Here is a 21761-nt window from a genome sequence, read left to right as displayed (position 1 = left end):
GTTAATGTAAATTATAGATCTCCAATCAAAAGTTTATTGTGAATTTTAGATCTTTAATCAAACAATGTCAATGTAGATTACATCACAATATTTAGAAGCACTAAAAATATATTTTGTTGGTTCAGCTATGTTAGTAATTTACAGATACAAAATACAGAAACTGCTATTCAAATTACCAAGGACCAAATTTAACAACATGCATAGGTTTGTAAAATATTATATATATTCAGAGCACTAGATCATATATACTCATTAACCAACCAGTTGATGAAATTTCATTAAAAGCAATCTTAAAAACATAATTTAAAAAAAATAGCTCAATAATCATCAAACAAAATAAATAAATGCTGGTTTAATGATAAATTAAAGAAATTTAAAACAAAAGGAAAACCTGTATAGAAAATTTTAAGAAACTATGTCAGAAAGAGTTTATAAAACGTATATTAAAATTAAACACCTAACCCAAAAAAGTAAGCAAACAGCTGCTGAAAGAATACATAAACAATGTTGTATCTACAGATAACAATAAAAACCTATGGTCATACATTAAGTCTAAAAAATGGAATCCACAGGAGTAGCACCATTAAAAGGAGAAGATAACTTAATACATAATGATAATGAGACTAAAGCTAACATTCTAAAACAAATACTTTGCAGCAGCATTCTCAGCAGCAAGAGACAAAGACATATTACTTTATTTGAAACTAAATAGGAAAACATAGGAGATATAGATGTATAAGAAAAAGGGATCCAAAAACTATTAGCCAACATAAAACCAAATAAAACACCTGTAACTTATGGTATTCCAGCTAGATTACTCAAGAATTAAGCAATGAGCTAGCACCAGTGTTCAAAATACTTTTTCAGGCATCTCTTAACCAGGGCAGAATACCAAGGGACTGGAAAGAAGCTAACGTCACCCCTCTATTTAAAAAAAAGGAGAAAAATATGACCCAGGAAACTACAGACCATTATCACTAACTAGAATCACATGCAAAATCCTAGAACAAATATTATTTAGCAACATCTTAAACCACTTAGACAAACATAACTCATTACCAACATAGCTTTAGAAAATATAGATCATGTGAAACAAAACTAATAGGACTAATTGATAATTTTTCAAAAGCCCTAGATAATAATGAGCTAATAGATGCTATTTTATAAGATTTTTCTAAGGTATTTGACAAAGTTCACCACCATAGCTTGCTTAAAAAATTAAAGTATTTTGGCATTGCTGGATCATTACATCAACGGATTCAGAATTTTCTTATGGAGAACAAACTGTAATAATAAATGTCTATAAATCAACACCAATGACAGTAAACTCAGGTGTACCTCAAGGAACAGTCTTAGGTCCACTACTAATATAAGACCTACCTAAATGCATTAATTCAGGAACAAAAGTCAGATTATTTGCAGGCAATTGCATAATATATAGAACAATAAAAGCATCACAAGATACAGAAATTTCACAAAGAGAATTAGATGAATTACATAAATGGGAATCAAATAGGAGCATGTTTTTCTACCCAGCAAATGTCAGTTATTAAGAGTAACAACAAAAAAAAGCTAAAACAAATAAATTCCATGTATCTCATTCATGGTAAACCAGTAACAAAGACTAAAAATTTAAAATACCTAGGTGTTATAATAAATTAAAAACTATCCCAATATTCATGAAATTATTTAAAAATCAAACAAAGCATTAGGGTTTATTAAAAGAAATTTCTACAAATCAAATAATAACATAAAACTTAAATGTTATACAACTTTGATTAGGCCAATAATAGAATATGCATCCTCTGTTGGGATCCCTCAAGAAAACAGGAAATTAGAACAGACTGTGCCAGTGAGAGTCATAGCAAATGAATCTTCACATTTGATAAGAATAACATCTTTAGTAAAATCATTGAATTTAGAAACCTTTCAGTATAGAAGACTTAAAAGTTAAGTAGCTAAGGCATATTCATTGTTCCACAAAGTTCAATAAATGCTCCTTCTTCCCTAGTGCTATTAGAGCATAGAATGGGTTGCCTGAGTTAACCAGGAAAACCAATAACTTAGCATAGTTTAAGTCACTGATTAACATACATGACTAGATTGAACAAATCTTTTTTGAAGTAAGTCTGTATTTATAAGATAAAATAAGTGAACTAACCTGAAACTGCATTTGGTACTTGGGGAAGTTTGTCCTAAAGTGGTGAATGAGGTTCATTCTGAGTGGGTGCCAGAACAGCTGCCATCCCACTAATGCCCTAGATACAGCATGAACTAAACAGTGACCATCACCATCAGCATGTATGGGAACCAATCTTTCCTCATTCTCATTACATTTCTGATGAGTTACATGGTTTACTAAGTCATTACATTTCTGAGAAGTCACATGGTTTACTTAGTTATTACATTTCTGAGTAGTCACATGGTTTACTTAGTTATTACATTTCTGAGGAGCCACATATTTTACATAGTCATTACATTTCTGTTTCAAAAATGAGATTTCATCACTAACTAGATCTTTTCAAACTGATTTCTCATCACTAGCTTGATCTTCTCAGAGATTTCATTACTAACATGATCTTTTCAAACAAATATCTAATCATTAACTTGATCTTCTTAAACAGAGATCTCATCACTAGCTTGATCTTCTCAGAGATTTCATTACTAACATGATCTTTTCAAACAAATATCTAATCATTAACTTGATCTTCTTAAACAGAGATCTCATCACTAACTTGATCTTCTCAAACATAAGCTATCTACTGAATAAAATGTTTAGACTCACCTTAATGATGCCCAGAGTCTGCTTTAAATACTCAACACTTCCACTTTTGTCTCTGCCATAGCCAGGAACATTCATGTGTTCTGGATCTATAAGGAAAGCTCTGTCTGCCAGTTGGGAGCAGTCAAAAATGGATGACTTTCCCATTTCAGTAAGTAGCTTAGCTCTGGGAACAAATTATTTTAACATTATTTAAGCACTTTGCAACAAATTTTAAATGATTATTTATGACTAGTCGACTGGCAGCGTAGCATACGCCACTATTTTGCAGGGCCGGTCTCAGGCCACTGCAACCTATGCGACCGAAGGATCCGCACTTTCATGGAACCCACACTAATTAAAGGTGTATAAATAATTAAATTAAACCATTTTATAACTTAATACAGATTTCCCGCGCCCTCCTGTCGATTTACCAGGAGCTCCTGGAAATCTCCAGAAATTGCAAAATATATGAAAAAGTCCTTAAAATATATGGAAATATATAGAAAAAAAGTTGTAATTTTTGAGTGTCAATCAATATGGAAAACGCCATTTCTGCGCGCTATTAATAAAAACGGCATTATGCATTAGCCGTAATTGTGTAATCAGGTGAAAGAAGCTTCTTGCGCCTCAAACTAATGAAGAATTACTTGAGGTCATAATTTTCAAAGATAGACTGAAACATTTGGTAATTCTTGCTATTGAGCGTGATCTATGTAGGAAACAGAATTATTATGATATACTGTATGACTTTACTACACGCAAGGCTCATAAAGTAATTCTGTATGTAGTAAAGAATGAATAAAATGCATAGACAAATTTATTTTCTAATACAAACTCTTAAATTTCACTTATTGTCAGCTTCCCTACCCAAAACTTGGCCCCGCGAAATCCATTTCGAATAGGGCCCCACAATGCTTAAGTCCGGCCCTGCTATTTAGTGTTTGTAAAATGTTTTACATGTTTCGGATGTTCTTTCAGAGTTGACGATACTTTACTTCCTAGTCCAAACCTCCCGCAAGACGAAGAAGGATGGGAGCGGGCAGGAATTGACAGTCCAGCGCACAGCCATCCGTAGCAAGCTGTGAAAACCTGTTCCCCCCCCCCTTTTTTTTTATCCGCAAAAATAGAGTGATCTTTCCTTTACTTCTTGTTTAAACTGTTGAGAGAAGAAGAGAATTATATATATAGATTTGATATTGAAATACTGTCCTAGTCTAATTTTTGTAACAATGCAAGGACTAGAGGTCATTGTGCAAAGAAAAACATAAAATTCAACACCCAAACTTAAAATTGCTATAGACTTATTTAACAAACCTGAGATCTGGTTCACATTTTAGTTTTGTTACAAATAGTATGGCTACATTTGCTTTCAGAGACTAAGAAAGAGCTACATTTGCTTCTAGAGACTAAAAAAAGACCTACATTTGCTTCTAGAAACTAAGAAAGACCTACATTTGCTTCTAGAGACTAAGAAAGACCTACATTTGCTTCTAGAGACTAAGAAAGACCTACATTTGCTTCTAGAGACTAAAAAAGACCTACATTTTCTTCTAGAGACTAAGAAAGACCTACATTTGCTTCTAGAGACTAACAAAGACCTACATTTTCTTCTAGAGACTAAGAAAGACCTACATTTGCTTTCAGAGACTAAGAAAGAGCAACATTTGCTTCTAGAGACTAAGAAAGAGCTACAATTGCTTCTAGAGACTAAAAAAAGACCTACATTTGCTTCTAGAGACTAAGAAAGACCTACATTTGCTTCTAGAGACTAAGAAAGACCTACATTTGCTTCTAGAGACTAAGAAAGACCTACATTTGCTTCTAGAGACTATGAAAGACCTACATTTGCTTCTCTCCATCGCTTGTGATAACACTACCTAAGATGTGAACTATTACTACATGCATGAAAGTGATCAGATTTTAAGTGTTTATGTTTACAGCTCACATATTTAAAACAAGCAAAATTTTTTTAATCCTTTAACATGTTCAATTATTAAAGGGGACAAAACCTGACATATTTAACTGTATTTGTGAATACTAAAGGATTTATTTCCCTTGTTGGTATCAAACAAAATATTTAATGACCAGTAATTAATTGATTAGATCCCAAGGTCTTAAAGGGGAACTTTACTTTTTAATATTTTTTTTAAATTAATTAACTAATTGATTATTTTTTTATTTAATGATTCATGTATTATCTACGCCAATAAATAATTAAGCAAAGTTTCAACTTAATCCGAGAATGAGGGGTGGGCGAGGAGAAATATATGTAAAATTTTTTGCCTGACAGACTGATTTAAACTTTGTAAAAATAGACAAAAAATATATCTTCAAAAATTTTTATTTGAGTGTACTTATTAAGGGAGAATAAAATCATACAAATTCCAGTCAAAAGATCATATTTGGAATTTGTAATACTTCGTAGATATTTGAATTGACAATATATTCAGTCAAATGGAAGAAGCCTCTCAACTAAGAGGACTTAAGGTGAATGACTATAAAATCATGACATTATCAGGCAGAAGATTATTATGTGAATGTGACTGACCATATGTTTGAAAATGTAAAGAGCTTCAAATATCTTAACAACTAATTTATCACTGGCCACCATTTAGCATCATCTGTAAAGCAACTGTTAAAAGCATTTTGGTTCAACAAATAAATATGTTATAGAATGATAGTCAAAATAAAGAATTCAATAATAACAAAGAATAGAAGAATGTTCTTACGTTCCAGTTACTTTGTCCATGCCATGAGTTGTGAGTAATGGTGACAGCATGGCACACAGATAATTGGAGAGTCCATTCACTTTGCTGGAATCTTGATCAGGAATAGGCATTTGTCCAGCGTCTCTCTGTCTCAATTTCTCCAGCAAATTTTGTATAGCTTCAAGCATTCCTGTGACTTGCTAAAGCATGATCATAAAAAAAATTGTGATTCAGCAAAAAAATATAAAATATTTATATTATTACATGCAGACTAAAACTTAAAAAGCATTTTGAAAAATTATTATTATTTACAAACATTAATCTTTTTTAATTTTACCATCACCATCCAACATTTTAAGAGCTGCAAGTGAGCTGTTACTTTTCTCCTTTTTTATTTAGAATTGGAACTTATAACTTATAATGCTATGTTACGATATGTAACGCTATGTTATAAATATTATGCTATGAATAAGCTTTAATTAGAGATTTTTAAAAAGCCTTTTATTTGCAACACTTTTAAATGAATCTCACCAGATTTTGTAGATTGGACTGAGCATGTCTCTGGCCACATCCTGTACACTCAACACTTGCCTCATGCTCAGGAAAAAACATTTTTTTCTGACAATTAGGGCAGTTGCCACTAATAATATTTAAATTACCCCTCATGATCAAAGAGCCAAGATCTGAAATGAAATGAAACAGAAAAGAAGAGTTTATACCTTTTATCTTTCACAACATAAGTTACATATATGAAATTTTAGCTTTAAAGAATATAACTAGTGGGATTTGATCTCAAAATTCCTATTTGTTTATATCAAGCTGATCACAGATGCATGATTCCTCAATTCCCTCCAAAGTTCCATATCTAGCTAACAAAACGAAAATGAGTACCTGGATTGTTGATAAAAAACCTTGATGGTTGAGGTTAGACAAAAAACATTTATCTCACCACAAAAAAAAATATATTACCAAAGTGCAGACTCACAAAATGCAGGATTTTTAAAAATATTACAATATAGATCACTGCTCAGAGACGTAAGGCAAGGGCCAAAGTAGGAGCTATATATATATATATATATATATATATATATATATATATATATATATATATATATATATATATATATATATATATTTAGGGGTGCATCGGATAGTCACCCCAGCTCAGGCTTCTGGCGAATATTCGGCCTTTTTTCACTATTCTGCCATATTCAGCTCTGGTCGAATATCACTGCCGAATAGTTGGCTGAATAGTAAAAAGTACGCTTATTTAATATGCATAAAGTGGACCTCATACCATTAATGTCTGTTATAGAATGTATTAATATTTATATTACAACATAATAATGTGCTTAAAAATAGGATCTATATGAATATGCACCAAACATCTTTTGTTATAAAGACATATTAATATAAATAGAAATGAAACTTTACATTATAAATGCACGTTACATACAGAGCAGCAATGGGGGGAAGATTTTTTCATTTTGTCTTGACCTTTGGGTGGGTTAGTTAACATGTTATATTCCTTGTCTGTCTAGTTGTGTAGGTATATTTCCAGAGGTAGAGATGAACAACTCCAACCCCTTTTTGATTTGTTTAGTCCATCACATTGAGTTCATTGATAGATAGGTGATAGACAAGTCAGATACGATGGACGTAGGCACTCTCTAGAGGTCACACGAGGGAACTAAGGTTGTTTACTTAGAAGTAAATCTTAATAAGGGAGCTGGACTTCAAGCCATACCCCTACACGGATAACCAGACAATGAGTTAGTTTATTTAGAGAAAAATCTCAATCACTTGGCTGGACTAGAGGTCACACCTCTCCATGTGTGTCAAGTTACTTGGATATAAATCTCATTAAAAATAAGTAATAATTAAGGAAGATGTTTCCTACATACGTTCTTTGCATTTAATGTTTCTTATATAGTTCTTTGCACAATAAATAAAACAAAGATGTGCATGTGTGCGTGTGTGTATTTTTTGCCTTGTATTAAAATCTTTAGAAAGAAAACTAATTTCATTTTTAATTGTATTGACTTACAATATAACGACAACCATTCAGTAAAGTTTAAAATGGCAGAAAATAAATTGATCTAAAGCAGAACAATTAGATCTAGCAAACAAAGAAAAATATGCTGGGGTGTTAAGAAATACTTGACCTCTGTAACTAGTGTACGGGTATAATAGATCTACATGCTTGACTGACCACTCAACATTATTGTGTACATGTCAAAGGACAAAAAATGCGTGATGGTCAACACCATCAACTATACACACTACACTAGGACTACATGTGTAGGCTCACTTCGTCAATCTGAACAAGTGTTAAAATCAGTCGAACACACAGTCTATTTATGTTGTTTTTTGGTAGGGAGAGTGTGGATGATTTTTTTTTTATTAGTTGGTTTTCCTAATGCTCTTAGATCTATACTTGTACAACTGTATCAACATAGATATCAATAATAGGCATACAGACTACAATTAAATCTCTGCTTCGACATCATTCTAAGTTTCAAGCTATAAATAGGTATACTATAAGTATAAGTGATGTTCCTGCTGTTAATAAAATATCGTTTGCCGCAAATGGATTAATTTTAAAGCTATAAAAATTGACCTAGAACGCTTCAGATTCCAACTATAAACTGCTACTATCAGTATTACGCCCTTGAAGCCAGAACCAGAAGTGGTCTTTGGACTTTAAATTACAAGCCTGATTACCAGTTGTCTGAAATTCATAAACACATACTTCCAGCCACTATACAGAGTATACAAGCCGGATTACACTTTTGAGAGATTTACATTGATTGTTTTGTAATTGTTCCTACATTGTTTCATTATTAACTAGATAGAGTTAAATATATAGATCTACTTACATATTTCTAGATCTATAAGTATAATACTATTTCTAGGACTAAAACAATTGTCTCTCTACTAGTCTAGAGTGACTGTTTAGAATAATAATTACTAATAGAAAGTCTCTAGATTATTTTGTTCAAATTATTGATACCCTCCGAAGCTCACCTCAAATAGGCTCAAACTCAAATGTTTAATTTAATATTTAATTCAATTCCTTCGAAAGATATTAAATCATATGATTCAATTCAATGATATACATTTATAATATAGATCTATGTCGACTATGTCAATATGATGAATTAAATGAATATCTAGACATTATATGATCTATCTAGAATAATCTAGATTTTAGATTCTATCCGAGTATTCCGAGTCTATCAATATCAACAGTACAGATATTTCAGAGATATCTTATCTAAAATCTAGACAATCTAATCTAGTGACTAGTGTTACAATCATAGACTAGATCTAGAATAATCTAGTATTCTAGATCTGGCACTAAATCATACTAGATCTGGAATAGATCTAAATAGACTCTAGATTCTAGATCTATCTTGCTAGTGAGTCCAAGTCTTCACTCTAACTCTAGACTCTAGATGAATGTTTATTGTTTTTGTTGGACTCACTAACAGAGTTGCTCAATTGATTTTGTTTTGTAATAACACGAAGGGAGATAATTCGGGAAAACTAATAGACTTCTTGAACTAGATCTATATGATCACATCTTGATTTTTTAAAACAAGAAAACTTAAGAATACTTTAAAAAAAAAAAGACAAAGCCTACCTCCTTTACACAATTTATAGAGCGTTTGTTGTTTTTTTTCTCTTAATAACTAATGAAAGTTACATTTATGATTTAAAAAAAACAACAATGGAACATTTTTTTACCCCGCCTTTCCCCCCGAGAAATTAAGAATGTGGTCGTGGAATCTAGATTGGATTTAGACATTTTAGATCTAGATCTACGTACTTACTACTCTTTAGTTAATAACACATTCCAACGATAAGCCTTTAGAATACTTTAGATCTACATTTAGAGTTAAAGATTAATGGTAAAATAGTACCGACAGTATTAATTTTTAACCTCATGAATCAACAATACCTTACATTCGGAAATTCCCGAATGCGAAAGTTTTTCAAGAACGCGATATTCCTTTCAAAATCGAGCACTTTTACGAATTTGTTCTAACGTATGCAATATTGGCTATAAGAAATGTGACTATCTTTATGTCTTTCAGTCTTTGAGCATTTCATAAGGTTTTGTCTTTCTTTATGTAAATTTTGGTTCAGTATGGTTTATGTAGGTCTATTAATAGCTACTTTACTTTTTATTCTTCTGTACGTACGTGTATCTAAATTTAAATTTAGTGATTTTACTAATATTATGGTCTTGCTCTAATCATATTCATTTGTCTATTTCTAAAAATCCTATACCTATTTGAATATAGGATATGTGTAATAACTATAATATTGATATAATGTCATAAATTTAAAGAACGAAACAGTAAAATAGAATTGACGCTAATTTTACCGTTGTGAAACATTCAATGAATGTAGGTAGCTATAACACGGTACTGTGTCACAATAATATTAATAAAATAACGATTATTTTAAAGCATTTTAAAAATGGAAATTTAAGTAGATGGGTGGATGGAGGGTGACACCCTGAACAAAAAATAACCACATTGGGTGACACCGACACTAGATCTATAATATTTATATAGTATATCATGGGCGTAGCCAGGATTTTTTTTCGGGGGGGGGGGTTGGGGGTGGATTTTTTTCTCCCCCCCCCCCCGGCGAAAGTTTATTTATATGTATTTATGTGTGTGTGTACATATTTCTGATATTGAAAGCCAACAAAATGCATATTCTGAGGTATCTACAGTGCATATTCCTGCTATTAAAAAGTTTTATTTCAAAAACCTAATGTGCTATTATCTTACTGACTTAGACCCTCCCGCGCCGTTTGGCGCATTTGCCGTCAAGCTGTTTCCATAAAATTGTAGATTACCTGCCATTATTAGCAATGGGGTCTGGGGGAGCGCTAGGAGCACTATTTCTGGTATTGAAAGCCAACAAAATGCATATTCTGCGGTACAGTGCATTTTCCTGCTATTAAAAAGTTTTATTTCAAAAACCTAATGTGCTATTCTTACTGACTGAGACCCTCCCGCGCCGTTCGGAGCATTTGACGTCAAGCTGTTTCCATAAAAATCACTGGTAATATCTTAAGCCTCGATCTTCCCACCTGCCATGAGGACCTCAATGAATGAGTGGGGTCAAGTTGTACTAGGATATCATTGCAACTCTTCTTATGCGTAATTCATTTTGTCGGAGAACATGTCCCGCAAACCTCATGCGTCGCTCTCTCACAATCTTACTAAGGGGTCGACTCCCAGTTCGGCATAGGATTTCCTTGATTTAAACCCGATCTCTATAACTGACTCCTATAATCTGTCTTAGCCATCTTTGTTGAGCCACATTTAGTTTTTTTTAAATTTCGGCAGATGACTATTCACTGCAGTTTATTAAGGGAGCCCTGCCACTGGTAAAAATGTGTAACCTCTCTTGAATACGCTCTTGGAATTAAGTGACTGTAGTTTGCTTTAGATTTTATATCAAAAAGAGAAGTTTTATCGTCAAAATCATCTGTTGGGGGTTTTCCACCTCAAAATGCTCTGTAAAGGGGATCTTAAACTCAAAACCATCTGGAGGGGTTTTAAAGTTTTAAAAAACGCCATCTGTAGAAGAGGGCCGGGTTTAAACTCAAAACCCCCGATTGGATTGGCTACGCTCAAATAATTTTAGTGTGTAATTTCATTTTTTTTTTATATCGAAGAGGTATTCTTTAGCATCGAATCCATCTGAATGGGGGTTTAAACTCAAAACCCCTTTTGGCAATATAACGCTCATAGCATTTTGAGTGCGTAATTTGCTTTTTTTCTTCAACTGATGATGCATTTTTTAGCCTCAAACCCCTTTGGCTACGCTTATAGATTTTAGAGTAATTTGCTTTTATTTATATTGAAGAGGTACTTTTTAGCTTCAAACTCCACTGGAGGGGAGTTTAAACTCAAAACCCCTTTGACTACTCATAACATTTTGAGTGTATAATTTGCTTTGTTTTTATTATTAAAGAGGTATTTTTTACCTTCAAACCCCTCTGAAGTGGGGTTTAAACTCAAAACTAAGTCAAAACCCATTTAGCTACGCTCATAACATTTTGAGTGCGTAATTAGTTTTTTTTTTATATTGAAGAGGGGGTTTTATAGAAGAGGGGGAGTTAACTGCAAAAACCCCAAATAGGGGGTTTAAAACTCAAAACCCTGGTAGGGGGTTTTAAACTCTAACCCCCCTGGTAGGGGGTTTTAAACTCAAAACCCCCTGGTAGGGGGTTTTAAAATCAAAACCCCATTGGTTGTGCTGGGGCAAGTGATGGTTTAGTATTAAAATCTCACCTAAAATAAACAAAATCAAAGCAAAAAATCATTCACTAAATTCCGATCCCCCCCCCCAGGGGGATTTCATTTCGGGGGGGGGGGGTTGACCCTGGCTACGCCCATGTAGTATATATTATATATATAATATTCTATATAGTGACCCTTCTGAAAAAAAGCTATATATATATAATATAGGCCTATGTTATTATGTTAAAGACAAACTGAAGAGAACTCTTTTTTTGCTATTTATTGGTTTTGGCTTAAGGTTTAGGTTTAATTAATGTCAATTAAATTAATTAACTACTTGCAGATTATTTCAATATTTCCATTGCTAAATAAAACTACCATCACTAAAAGTAATAAAAGTTTAGATGGATGGATCACTGGCATAAATAATTTGAAAACCGGAAGCATTTTCTATTGCCTTGTTGTGTTTAGCCTAGCAACAATAAGAATCATGGTGTTCGTAAGCTTTAATTTTTAAGTCGATCCTGTGACAACTGTGTGGACACTAACGATTCTGACGGACAATTTTTTTACTTTAGATAACTGATACTAGATCTGTATATAATAGACATATCTGGTTAAGAATTTTGTTTTCTAGAAAATGCACCAGGAGGTCAAATACGCTGAACGACAGGATGCACAAAACTGGCACTTGACTAGTACTGGAGTTGGTCATCACTACCGTCCTGGATATTTTTTCCCAGATTCTGATTTCAAGGTTCTAAATTATTTGTTTAAATAATGACTTTATATTTAGAGCTAAATTCAACATTAAAAAAGATAATAACTACACTCGGTGTTGATTACTTAATAATAATATAGATCTATAATCTAGTATAATTAGAATAATAAAATAGTGTTACCCAGTTCAGGCTGTTGCAATTTAAATGCAAAGACATTATTACTATCGTTCTTGACATATAATGTGATTGTGAGGTATAGGCTACAGGGAATCTGTAATTTATGCTGGTTGTTTTATTAAAATTAAATCCTCAGTAATTTAAGGTGTATATAGAGTTCACATTTTCTAAGAGGTTTAAAATTCATGAAAGAAAGAAATATATTGTAAACATTTTTTTAAGTTTGAGGGTTTAATTGCATCACCATTTTTATTTAAAAACAATTTCTGCAGAACTTGACTGATGGATTCTAAGGGTATGGAAACACACATGACATACAGTTTTCACAGACTTAAGAGACATATGACAAGCTATGGGGCGCCTGCACATGAGTTGTTTCATATGATAGAGTAAATGAAATACTATAGAAACTAGGACAGATTTCTTATTGGATCAATAACCTAGCATTATTACATGTGAGGAGCCTGTACTATGGCTGAATTATACTTGGGAGGTGTCTGTTCAAAAGTTGACCACAGCTTCTGACAGTGACAGTATAGACGTCTATATGTCTGTGAAACAGTATTTCTCAAACTGACAAGGAAGGATGATGTTCTCACAACTTGGGGGGGGGGGGGGGGCAATAAGACCAGTCAATTTACTTTTAAAGAGCAAATTTTTTTTAAATAGTAGTTATAAGTCCATTAATTGCAGGTTTCAAAATTAAACAATTATAATAAGAAGACAATGTTTCAAAAAATAAAATATTGTTATAAACCTGGTGGTGGCACAGATGGGGGTAGTGATATGTGTGTAGTCAGTCGATGCAAATCGTCCCAGGCCAGCACTAGACGAGCAGTCAACCGTGACGAGTTATGACGGTCAGCCGAGATGAGTGTCAACAGGACAGTTCGGGAAGGATCGCTGTCCTGAACAGAGCTCAGGAGCGTCACGAGGGATGTAGTCATGTGACAAAGCTAGAAATGTCCAGCGACGTTCTGTCCATTTCTAAAAGACCAGTAGGGACCCTATATAAAGAGCGGAGGTGTCGCAGTCAAGACGGTCCACAACAGAAGGTTCAGAGCAGGGGTTCAGAACACGGTTGACTACAGCACAGTTCAACGGTGTGGTTCTGTATGGAGCATTACGACAGTTCAGTGCGGAGCACTGTCAAGTACAGTTGAGACGACTGGCGTCTTGATCTTGGTCTGCGATCGAGTCCAACACAACGAGCCTAGTGTGAGAAGTCAGTCCTGAACAGTTGAACCCAGTGCAAGCCCGGAATGAGACGGAGAGGCCAGTGCAAGAGTTGATACGGCGGTACGGTGTTATCAGAGAGATATTTTTACAGTGTACGTGTTGCCAATTGTACAGTATTGGCTGTTATTTATTCAACCATTAAATTGTTACGTTATTTTAGAGCCCTGAGTTGTCAAGTTCTTTAAGTTGGTGGTGTATGGTGCGGTTTGCAGAGAGCCTGGATAGTGAGATTCGTAACAATATTGTTGTTTTCTTTAGGAATGACCTTTTAAAATATAAACAGTTTTTGCAGGAAGTGTCTACAATAATATTGAATCAAAACTTTTTGAAGAAAGCATATCAAAGCACCATTCTGCTAGACTTTGCCTAAATCAAAACAGTATAATTTATTCCAACTTTCATACATTTTAAAGTTGAAAACTTTAGTGTATGTAACAAAAGAAAAGTCTGTGACTTAACACGAAGATAATTTTACAAGGGTCATGTCCAGTTCAGACATATGTGTGCTATATTTATCTAGAAAGTCTGGCCCTTGTGGCCTCCTTCTTTCTTTTTAACTTATTGGGACATCTCACCCCTTTTTTATTATAGAACTTTTTTTATATGAACTCATCTTACTATGAGAAAAGGTGCATGGTAGACATCAGAACGATGAATCTCTACAGCTCAGCATGTATTGGCAGGAAGAGGAACTTGATGCCACTCCAGTTTAAACTACAAAACACTTTTTCTAAATTCAAAAGAAAGTTAAAGTTTGAGAAACACTGCATTAAAACTTCTCTCAAACATCTTGTAAAGAATAGTCTGAAGCACTGGTTTATGTGTGGGACCTTCAGGACAAGCCAAGTTAATTCTGTGGAAATTATTGCAAAAATTGGTCCATGCAGAGGAACTGTCCATACTATAAATGGCATTAGAGATTAGATTTTCACATGTAGGCTACCAATGAGAACATAGAAGGATATGCAGAAGATGTTTCCAGTTGAAATCTTTTATGTTTTCCAGAAAAATATTAATGGATTAACCTAAGCTGGTATAACTCACTAAAAGATTCACTGCATGACTGAAGTGATTCAACTCTAGACAGACTAATCCAGTGCAAAGAGACTTCCTGATGTTTAGTCCACTAAAACAGCATTCTAGCTTTTCTTATTTTTTTTATTGAAAATCTCCATGCTTCTTTAGCATTTTTGTCATCATTTTTTTAATCAACTTCTTGGAGAAAAATTCCATTCTGTCTTTTAGGCAGCTTAATAATACAGCTCTTAAATCTCAAATGACCTAGTTTCCATTGTTATTTGAATTTAAAGCTTCTTAGTTAGATAGAAAAACAGTTAATTCCATGCAGCCACAAGCCCTCCCACAAAGTTATAATCTTATTTACTGTTTAGTTTAATTCCCCATATTTTTTATACTAGTTCATTAAGATAATAAGAAAACCTTATCAAAGGACTGATGATGATGTGATGAAAAATAAAATGAGTGTGAAGTCAAAATTAAAACAAGAAAAACATTGAAAAAACAAAGCTTATATTAAGTGTAATTGTATGAATTAGTTTGGATCAGTCATGTACTTATATGTATGATTGACCTAGACATATAAATCTGTGAAATAATAAATATATTTACCAATTGTTTTTATCTTTTATCTTTCTCAGTGCGCTATGATCCTATCACTTGTCTCACAACGCTATGATCCTAACACTTGTCTTGACCAGTTGGGTAAGGGGGAGGGTAGAAGGGTGTATGTTTGTGAATGTTAACAAGATCATTTTTTAAATGCATTAAAAAAAATTTCACTCAGGGCTCAAGAGTCCTCAAGGGGACTAATTCAACTTATACCACCACATCAAGTGTGATTTCTTTCCCTTGCTAAAAAAAGCAACAAAATAATTAACTTCCAATAGTTAATTAGCTAATTAATTCATCTTTTTATTTTATTGATTCTTGTGTTTTCAGGTAAAAGAAATAATTGTGCAAAATTTCAGCCTAATCCAAGATTGGGTGTGGGAGAAATAATGTGTACAAACCTTTTACCATACAGACAGACAGAGTGAGTTGATATAAACTTTTGTAAAAATTAATGTCACACATATATAGAACAAGCTAATAGCTAATGATGTAGTTATTTTTTTTTTATATAAAACAAACAATGAACCAAACTTATGTTCTATGATCTCTACTGATAAAAAGGATTAATCTAACTTCTAATTTTTGATGATTCATTTAGCTAATCTCAGAAATTAATTTAAATCAAATGCGAGATTTTTTATAAAACTTTTTTTTAATTGCTATTTCCTGATAAAAGCCAGCTACTAACTTTTTGTTTCATGCTTTTGCTACTCACTATGACTAAATATTTATAAATTATTAGACACTTCTTAGAGAGCCACTTCCTGCTCCACTTGCAAAAGAGGATGAAGTTACAAAAGAGAAGCCTTTCCTTACAACCAATGAATACTATCATGATAAAAAGTTTCCAGGTCTTCTTTACAAAGATAAAGAACACAAAAAAGCACCAGGGCACTGGAATGTTACTTACGTCAAAGATCTTGCAGAAAAGGTAATATAGGCCTAGAGAGAGAAAAAGTATGGTTCATTATTAAAACTAAAAAGCCTATATTTTATTCTTGAGCTATAACTTGCAAATGTTCCATTTGAAAAAAAAAAATTCAAAGTTTCCATACACATCCATCAGATAGTTAAATCATTAACACTAGTCATTCATGTCATAAAAATATAGAAATTGTTATTTTGTTATTTCTTTTACTTTTCTTTGGTTTAGGTTATATAAAAGTCCTCAGTAATTTCCCTTTTTTTTTTTTTTTTTAGCAAAGTTTTTGAAAATATTGTTCTTTAAAATATATATATATATATATATATAAACCTTGAATTTTAATTATTCATTCAGAAGAATATACAAGGCAAATCACTCATTTTCAACCAAGTTTCTATTATGAGATACCAGGAAAAGAAAAATAATGTGTTAGTTATACATGTACAACTACTTCATAATTGAGCAGGCAAACACCAAGAAATACTTTTTGAGCTGGTTTTCTCTTTGAGACATGATTTCATAGCTAAAATTGAGGGCTCTACCAGTCTGTCTTTAAATACACTACTGTAGATGGCTACTGATATAAAGTTCACGGCTTGATTTTACAAATCATCAAAGAAAAGAATGAAAGAGATACTCTAAGAACACTTGAACAATGTTTTTTTTTTATCTTTCCTTATTATAAAACCACAAAAAAAAGATAATTTATTTGCATTATTGCCTGGATATTTTGTTTCCAAACAGATCACATATGTTTCTGTAAAACACTGGATTTTTCATTATATTCACTGATAATTATATTTACTTGATTTAATTGTGGCAGTAATCTTTAACTCGTTCTCTCCGTAATTATTTACCACATTCTGATAGAATCAACGCTGGTAGCGTCTGTTAGGAGAGAAAGAGTTAAGTAAATTTTTAAAAATTGAATTTCATAAAAATAATTTCAACTTATTTTAGCTAGGACAAGGTGGATGGCGCAGGCCTTTAACAATGGGAAATCAGTTAAGTGAAATGAAAGATAAATATCAAGCCCAACCACCTGAAGTCAAAGACAAATATGCATTTCAGGAAGTTTATCATCCACAAAATTTTCTGTTACAAGATCATCACAAAGAAGGACCATCTAAGGTAACCTTTCCATAATGCATTACATTATCCTGTTGTTGTTTTTTTGTTTAAAATAGATTTTTTAAAAAAAGGAAAAGATTATCCATATCTCAATTATTTTGTCAAACAGTTTACAATTTATTTTTATGCTTAAGTGTTTAAACAATCATTGAGAAAAAAAAGTAAGGATGCCCTCTTAGACCTGATCTTCAGGGTAGATGATAAGTTTGTTTCTATAGAAAAGAAAGATTATGTGTAGCTAGTATAACAAAACATTTTGCTGTGTGCTTGGAGGAGTTCCGAAAAGGAGGCACCCTGACTGCATTTCCCCAATGTGGAGGCTGTCCAGGCCTGAGCAAGCTATGTCATGTGAACATGAAGGAGAACTATTACAGAGTACCAGAACATCGGCAGCAAGAAATGTCACAGATTCCAAATAGAGTCTTCAATTATTGATCTTCAGGACCTAGTGATAGTATTATGTTCATGACTGAAGGTTAAAACAATCTATCTCCTTTTTATAAAAAGGCCACTGTCCTGTTGGCTCATGACCAAACTTTGACTCACGATGCTCCTGCTGCAGGGAAGAAGAGGAAACTGTGTCTCATATTCTGTTTAACTGCCCCAGACTTGCTGATCTCCCCCTGACTTGCTGATCTCCATCTCGACGGGTCTGGGAAACCACAAATTTTTTACCTTAATGGTGACATTTATGCACTGCGCAAAACAGCAGGTTTTCTTTTCAGGGGCTTTTGCAAGAGAGGATTTGAGCGTGACCTCCGTGACCCCGATTTGAGCCTTTCACTCAAATGGATTTTTTTTTTAAAGATAATACCATCTTTAGATAACTTATAGAGCGATTATTCTGTTTTCAATAGCTAATGAATGTTAAATTTAAAAAAAAGTAACATTTTTTACCCCGCTTCATTCACCCACCCACCCCTTGAGAAAAATTCTGGTTAAGCAAAATGTTCCCAAACATTAATTTATTAATCTCTTGAATGAATATAGCCTACATATGGAAATATCTCAACATGTATTAGTCTGTTCAAGATAAATATTTTCTAGTCCTTTAGCCAAATTTAAATTAATTTCTCTTTTTACTTTGAAAAATTATTATGATCAAACTATGTTTTTTTCCAGTGTGGCCAACAAGCTAGTAATTCTTTTCTCAAGAATATACATCAGTTGTCAAATTTCTAGAAAAATCATTTGAACAGTTTTTGAGAACCCTGTCCACCCTTGCGGTTCCAGGTTCCGGTTAATGTGCAACCTGAATAGAGGAATTAAGAAACCTGATAATGTCTTCCTATGCATTTTGCACACCTTGCCTAGAATGTATGTAGGGAAAGCATCCTAGTCCTCCTATGTATGCAGGAAATAGTCAAAACAAAACAAAATTTATTTGGTGGGGGTGGGGGGAATGTATAATATAATGGTATAATGCAGCACCAAAATGGCCAGCTGCACCAAAATGTCGGTTACCAGTATTGGCAACCACAATGACAAACAACCTTTTCACTCCATGTTAAAGAGAAAAAAAAATATATGCACTATTGGCTGTCTTAAAATCTATATTTTTCAGTGATGTTTACTCAGAATAAATTTGTAATGTTTCTATGATCAACATTATTCATTCCAAAGGAATATTTAACTCTTTCTCTCCTAATTGACTATACCATTGTTGATTTGAACTCATTAAATTAAAATAATGTTTGATTTTATAAACTTTATATTATATAAAAAGAACATGCATTCCTCTTTAATTTTTACCAATTAAAACATTTTCTGATAGCAAATGTCAAAGTTATTTAAGCTTAATCATAACAGGGTAGTGAAATAGTAACGAGCAAAAATGAAGAATTCCTTCAAAACGTGGAAAATAATTATGGAGATAAAGAGTTAAGGCTTACTACTTTTATTTAAAAATGGGGAATCTTGAATTTAATGTGTATTTCTGCACAGGTAGGTGTAGCCAGCACACAGAATCCCAAACTTCAAGGCAAACCATTTTATGTGAAAGATAAAGGACTGCTGAACATACTTGACCCGTATCTTAGCACAACCCAGCGGGACCACAGAATGTTCACACCAGCTGAACTTAATGATTACCCCAAAAAAGATATACCCACCTTCTGGGAATGTGAAAATTATCCAAAGTCATGGGGTCATGGCTTACATCACAAGTGAGATTGAAATATAATTTTGATGAAGAATCAGCAATTATGAAATCTATTAATTGATATATAGGTTAATTTGAAAAGTTTTGTTGAAATTATAAATTGCATTAAAAATACCTTTTCAAATAATATATCTATTAAGAAAAACCTAAAAACTTTACATTAATTAGAAAATATTTCTAAAATCCTTAACATAAATGTAAATAGTGGTCTGTAATTAAAGACTTACTTCAAATTAGCTCAATGAAATAGCTGTAAGTCAATATGTTTCATCATTAAACTATGAAGCCAAAGCTACTGATCCCTTGTTATTAAAATGACATCTCTAGCCCACTACCTAAAGACAATGTCCCAAGGGAGAAGTTGCCAATGCGAGATGAAATGATCTTTCCAACTGCTACAAAGATTCCTCGTATACCCAAATCTGCAGTTCCAGTACCACATACGTAAGTATTTATTCAAAGCATACAAGAAATGTTGCATCCATTAAGTATAGACATGAACTCATGTTCAAAGTAACTAGTGCTACCAAGTGTCAAAAGTGCAGCTAGTTATTAGTGTTGAGTTTATTTTAATTCATTTACAACTGAATAAAACATCTTAGTTGCATGTGAATAACATTTTCTGAATGTTTGACAGCACAGAGTTGATACTCTTTCCACAGGGGATTAAAAACAGTGTATGATGATTCATATCAGTTCCCCAGTCATGTGAACATGAAGGAGAACTATTATTGCCCTGTAGACCCTCCCTTCAAGTTGCCTGATCCTGGGACCAAGTCTGTTTACACGGCACCAAAGATGTACAACACAGAGTACCAGAACATTGGCAGCAAGAAGCCAGTCACAGTTTCCAAATAGAGTCTTTAATGATTGATGTTCAAGACCTAACTATAGTATTATGTTCATGACTGAATGTTATAACAATCTATCTCCCATTTATAAAAAGTACTTTTCAAGATATAAGAAAGGTTTCTTTTTTTAGGGTGAAAAAAATGATCAAATTTGAAGTTTATAAAAAACAACAACTAATGTTTCCTAGAACAATCTTTACATGTTTAGATCACCAGAATGGTTGTCTTTAAAAAAGTAGATATTTCCATTTTATTCCTTGCTTCACTAAGTTACGATTCACTTTTCTGAGCAATTTACTTAATTAGTAGTTTGATTGGTCAATCTAAGCTTTTTAAAAACTCGTATAAAACAAAATGTCTCCATTTGAATGAAAGTATCCCATATAAAAGTTAACACAAACACTTGGTCAAAAATGTTATGGTTTGATTAAAAAAATAAATAACTAGCAAAGGCTCTCAGATATGACAAAATATTCATTTTGACTTTATTCATAAAATGTATAGTTTTCTCACATACATCACATTATATACATTTTTATTTTTAGAATAAACTGCAACCATTTTTTATTTATAACTAAATGTTTGAATGCTTTCAAATGTAACCCAGACTAAAAATGTGTCTACTTCCCCTGTTAACAATATTTTAATACAAACTTTTAGATGTTATATATTTTTAAGGTTTTGCATGGCTGAAGGGTTTTCCTATTTCCTTTTGAACACCAAGCTATGAATATGCTCAGTATAGTTTATTGCCCTTGCCCACAGGATCATCATTTGAGAACAGGATGCATTAACCATTATTTACATTTGAAACCAACCACAAAGCTGTACCACTGTGGAATCTGTTTCAATTTCAATCTATTAAAAGATTTAGTTTTTGGGTCAACAGCCAACATTTTTATACAATAGTGAAGAATAGCAATATTTCACTGGCAGAAGTGAAAATTGTCTAGAAAGGACAGAGGTGAATGGTTCAAAAACAATATTTCAAAAAATATTTATTGTAATATGGTTGATAATAGAAATGTTTTTAAAAATGATCCTAGATCGATGTTTCATTTTAGAACTTTGTAACAGCTTGAAAACAAATACATTTCATTTTGCTAAGTGACTTTGTTTTCAAATTTGATTTTTTATAGTTTAGGATATATATAATTAAGAAAAAAAGGGTTAATTTTC

General features: G+C 32.7%; 2 protein-coding genes across 7 annotated transcripts in view; one reads left to right on the top strand and one right to left on the bottom strand.

The window, feature by feature from the left end:
- Positions 1–9450, bottom strand: part of LOC106054444 (deubiquitinating protein VCPIP1-like) — a 43968-nt gene extending 34518 nt beyond the window's left edge. Inside the window, exons 1-5 of one of the 4 annotated variants that reach the window (XM_056044676.1) lie at positions 9309–9450; positions 6004–6155; positions 5494–5672; positions 2786–2948; positions 2162–2338 (exon numbers count right to left, since the gene is read on the bottom strand). In XM_056044676.1, coding sequence (XP_055900651.1) covers positions 2162–2338; positions 2786–2948; positions 5494–5672; positions 6004–6138 — 654 coding nt within the window. In that variant the 5' untranslated portion in view covers positions 6139–6155; positions 9309–9450. Of the gene's footprint in view, positions 1–2161; positions 2339–2785; positions 2949–5493; positions 5673–6003; positions 6156–8499; positions 8959–9304 lie in introns of those variants that run through there. The other 3 variants (XM_056044678.1, XM_056044677.1, XM_056044675.1) reach the window with 3 other exon arrangements.
- Positions 9451–9460: 10 nt separating this feature from the next.
- Positions 9461–21693, top strand: LOC106054445 (uncharacterized). 3 transcript variants are annotated; one of them, XM_056044682.1, is made up of 7 exons: positions 9461–9591; positions 12382–12501; positions 16257–16445; positions 17400–17570; positions 19515–19735; positions 20059–20175; positions 20394–21693. In XM_056044682.1, exons 2-7 carry the CDS (start codon positions 12385–12387, stop codon positions 20587–20589), a joined length of 1011 nt encoding a protein of 336 aa, XP_055900657.1. In that variant the 5' UTR covers positions 9461–9591; positions 12382–12384; the 3' UTR covers positions 20590–21693. The 3 variants fall into 3 exon arrangements, with proteins under 3 accessions (XP_055900657.1, XP_055900654.1, XP_055900656.1); XM_056044679.1 differs by lacking the exon at positions 9461–9591 and adding an exon at positions 9611–9634; XM_056044681.1 differs by lacking the exon at positions 9461–9591 and adding an exon at positions 9867–9887.
- The last annotated feature ends 68 nt before the right edge of the window (positions 21694–21761 follow it).

Source organism: Biomphalaria glabrata, chromosome 10, assembly GCF_947242115.1.
Source record: "Biomphalaria glabrata chromosome 10, xgBioGlab47.1, whole genome shotgun sequence".
Classification (NCBI taxonomy): domain Eukaryota; kingdom Metazoa; phylum Mollusca; class Gastropoda; family Planorbidae; genus Biomphalaria; species Biomphalaria glabrata.
The sequence above is the reverse complement of the archived record's forward strand: the minus strand, read 5'-3'. Positions and strand labels throughout refer to the sequence as shown.

What these genes read in the sequence shown, in the direction of transcription:
- LOC106054445 (XM_056044679.1), top strand. An exon ending in TCCCAGATTCTGATTTCAAG is followed by an intron (nt 12,502 to 16,256) that starts GTTCTAAATTAT and finishes ATAAATTATTAG; the next exon opens with ACACTTCTTAGAGAGCCACT. An exon ending in ACAAAGAAGGACCATCTAAG is followed by an intron (nt 17,571 to 19,514) that starts GTAACCTTTCCA and finishes ATTTCTGCACAG; the next exon opens with GTAGGTGTAGCCAGCACACA.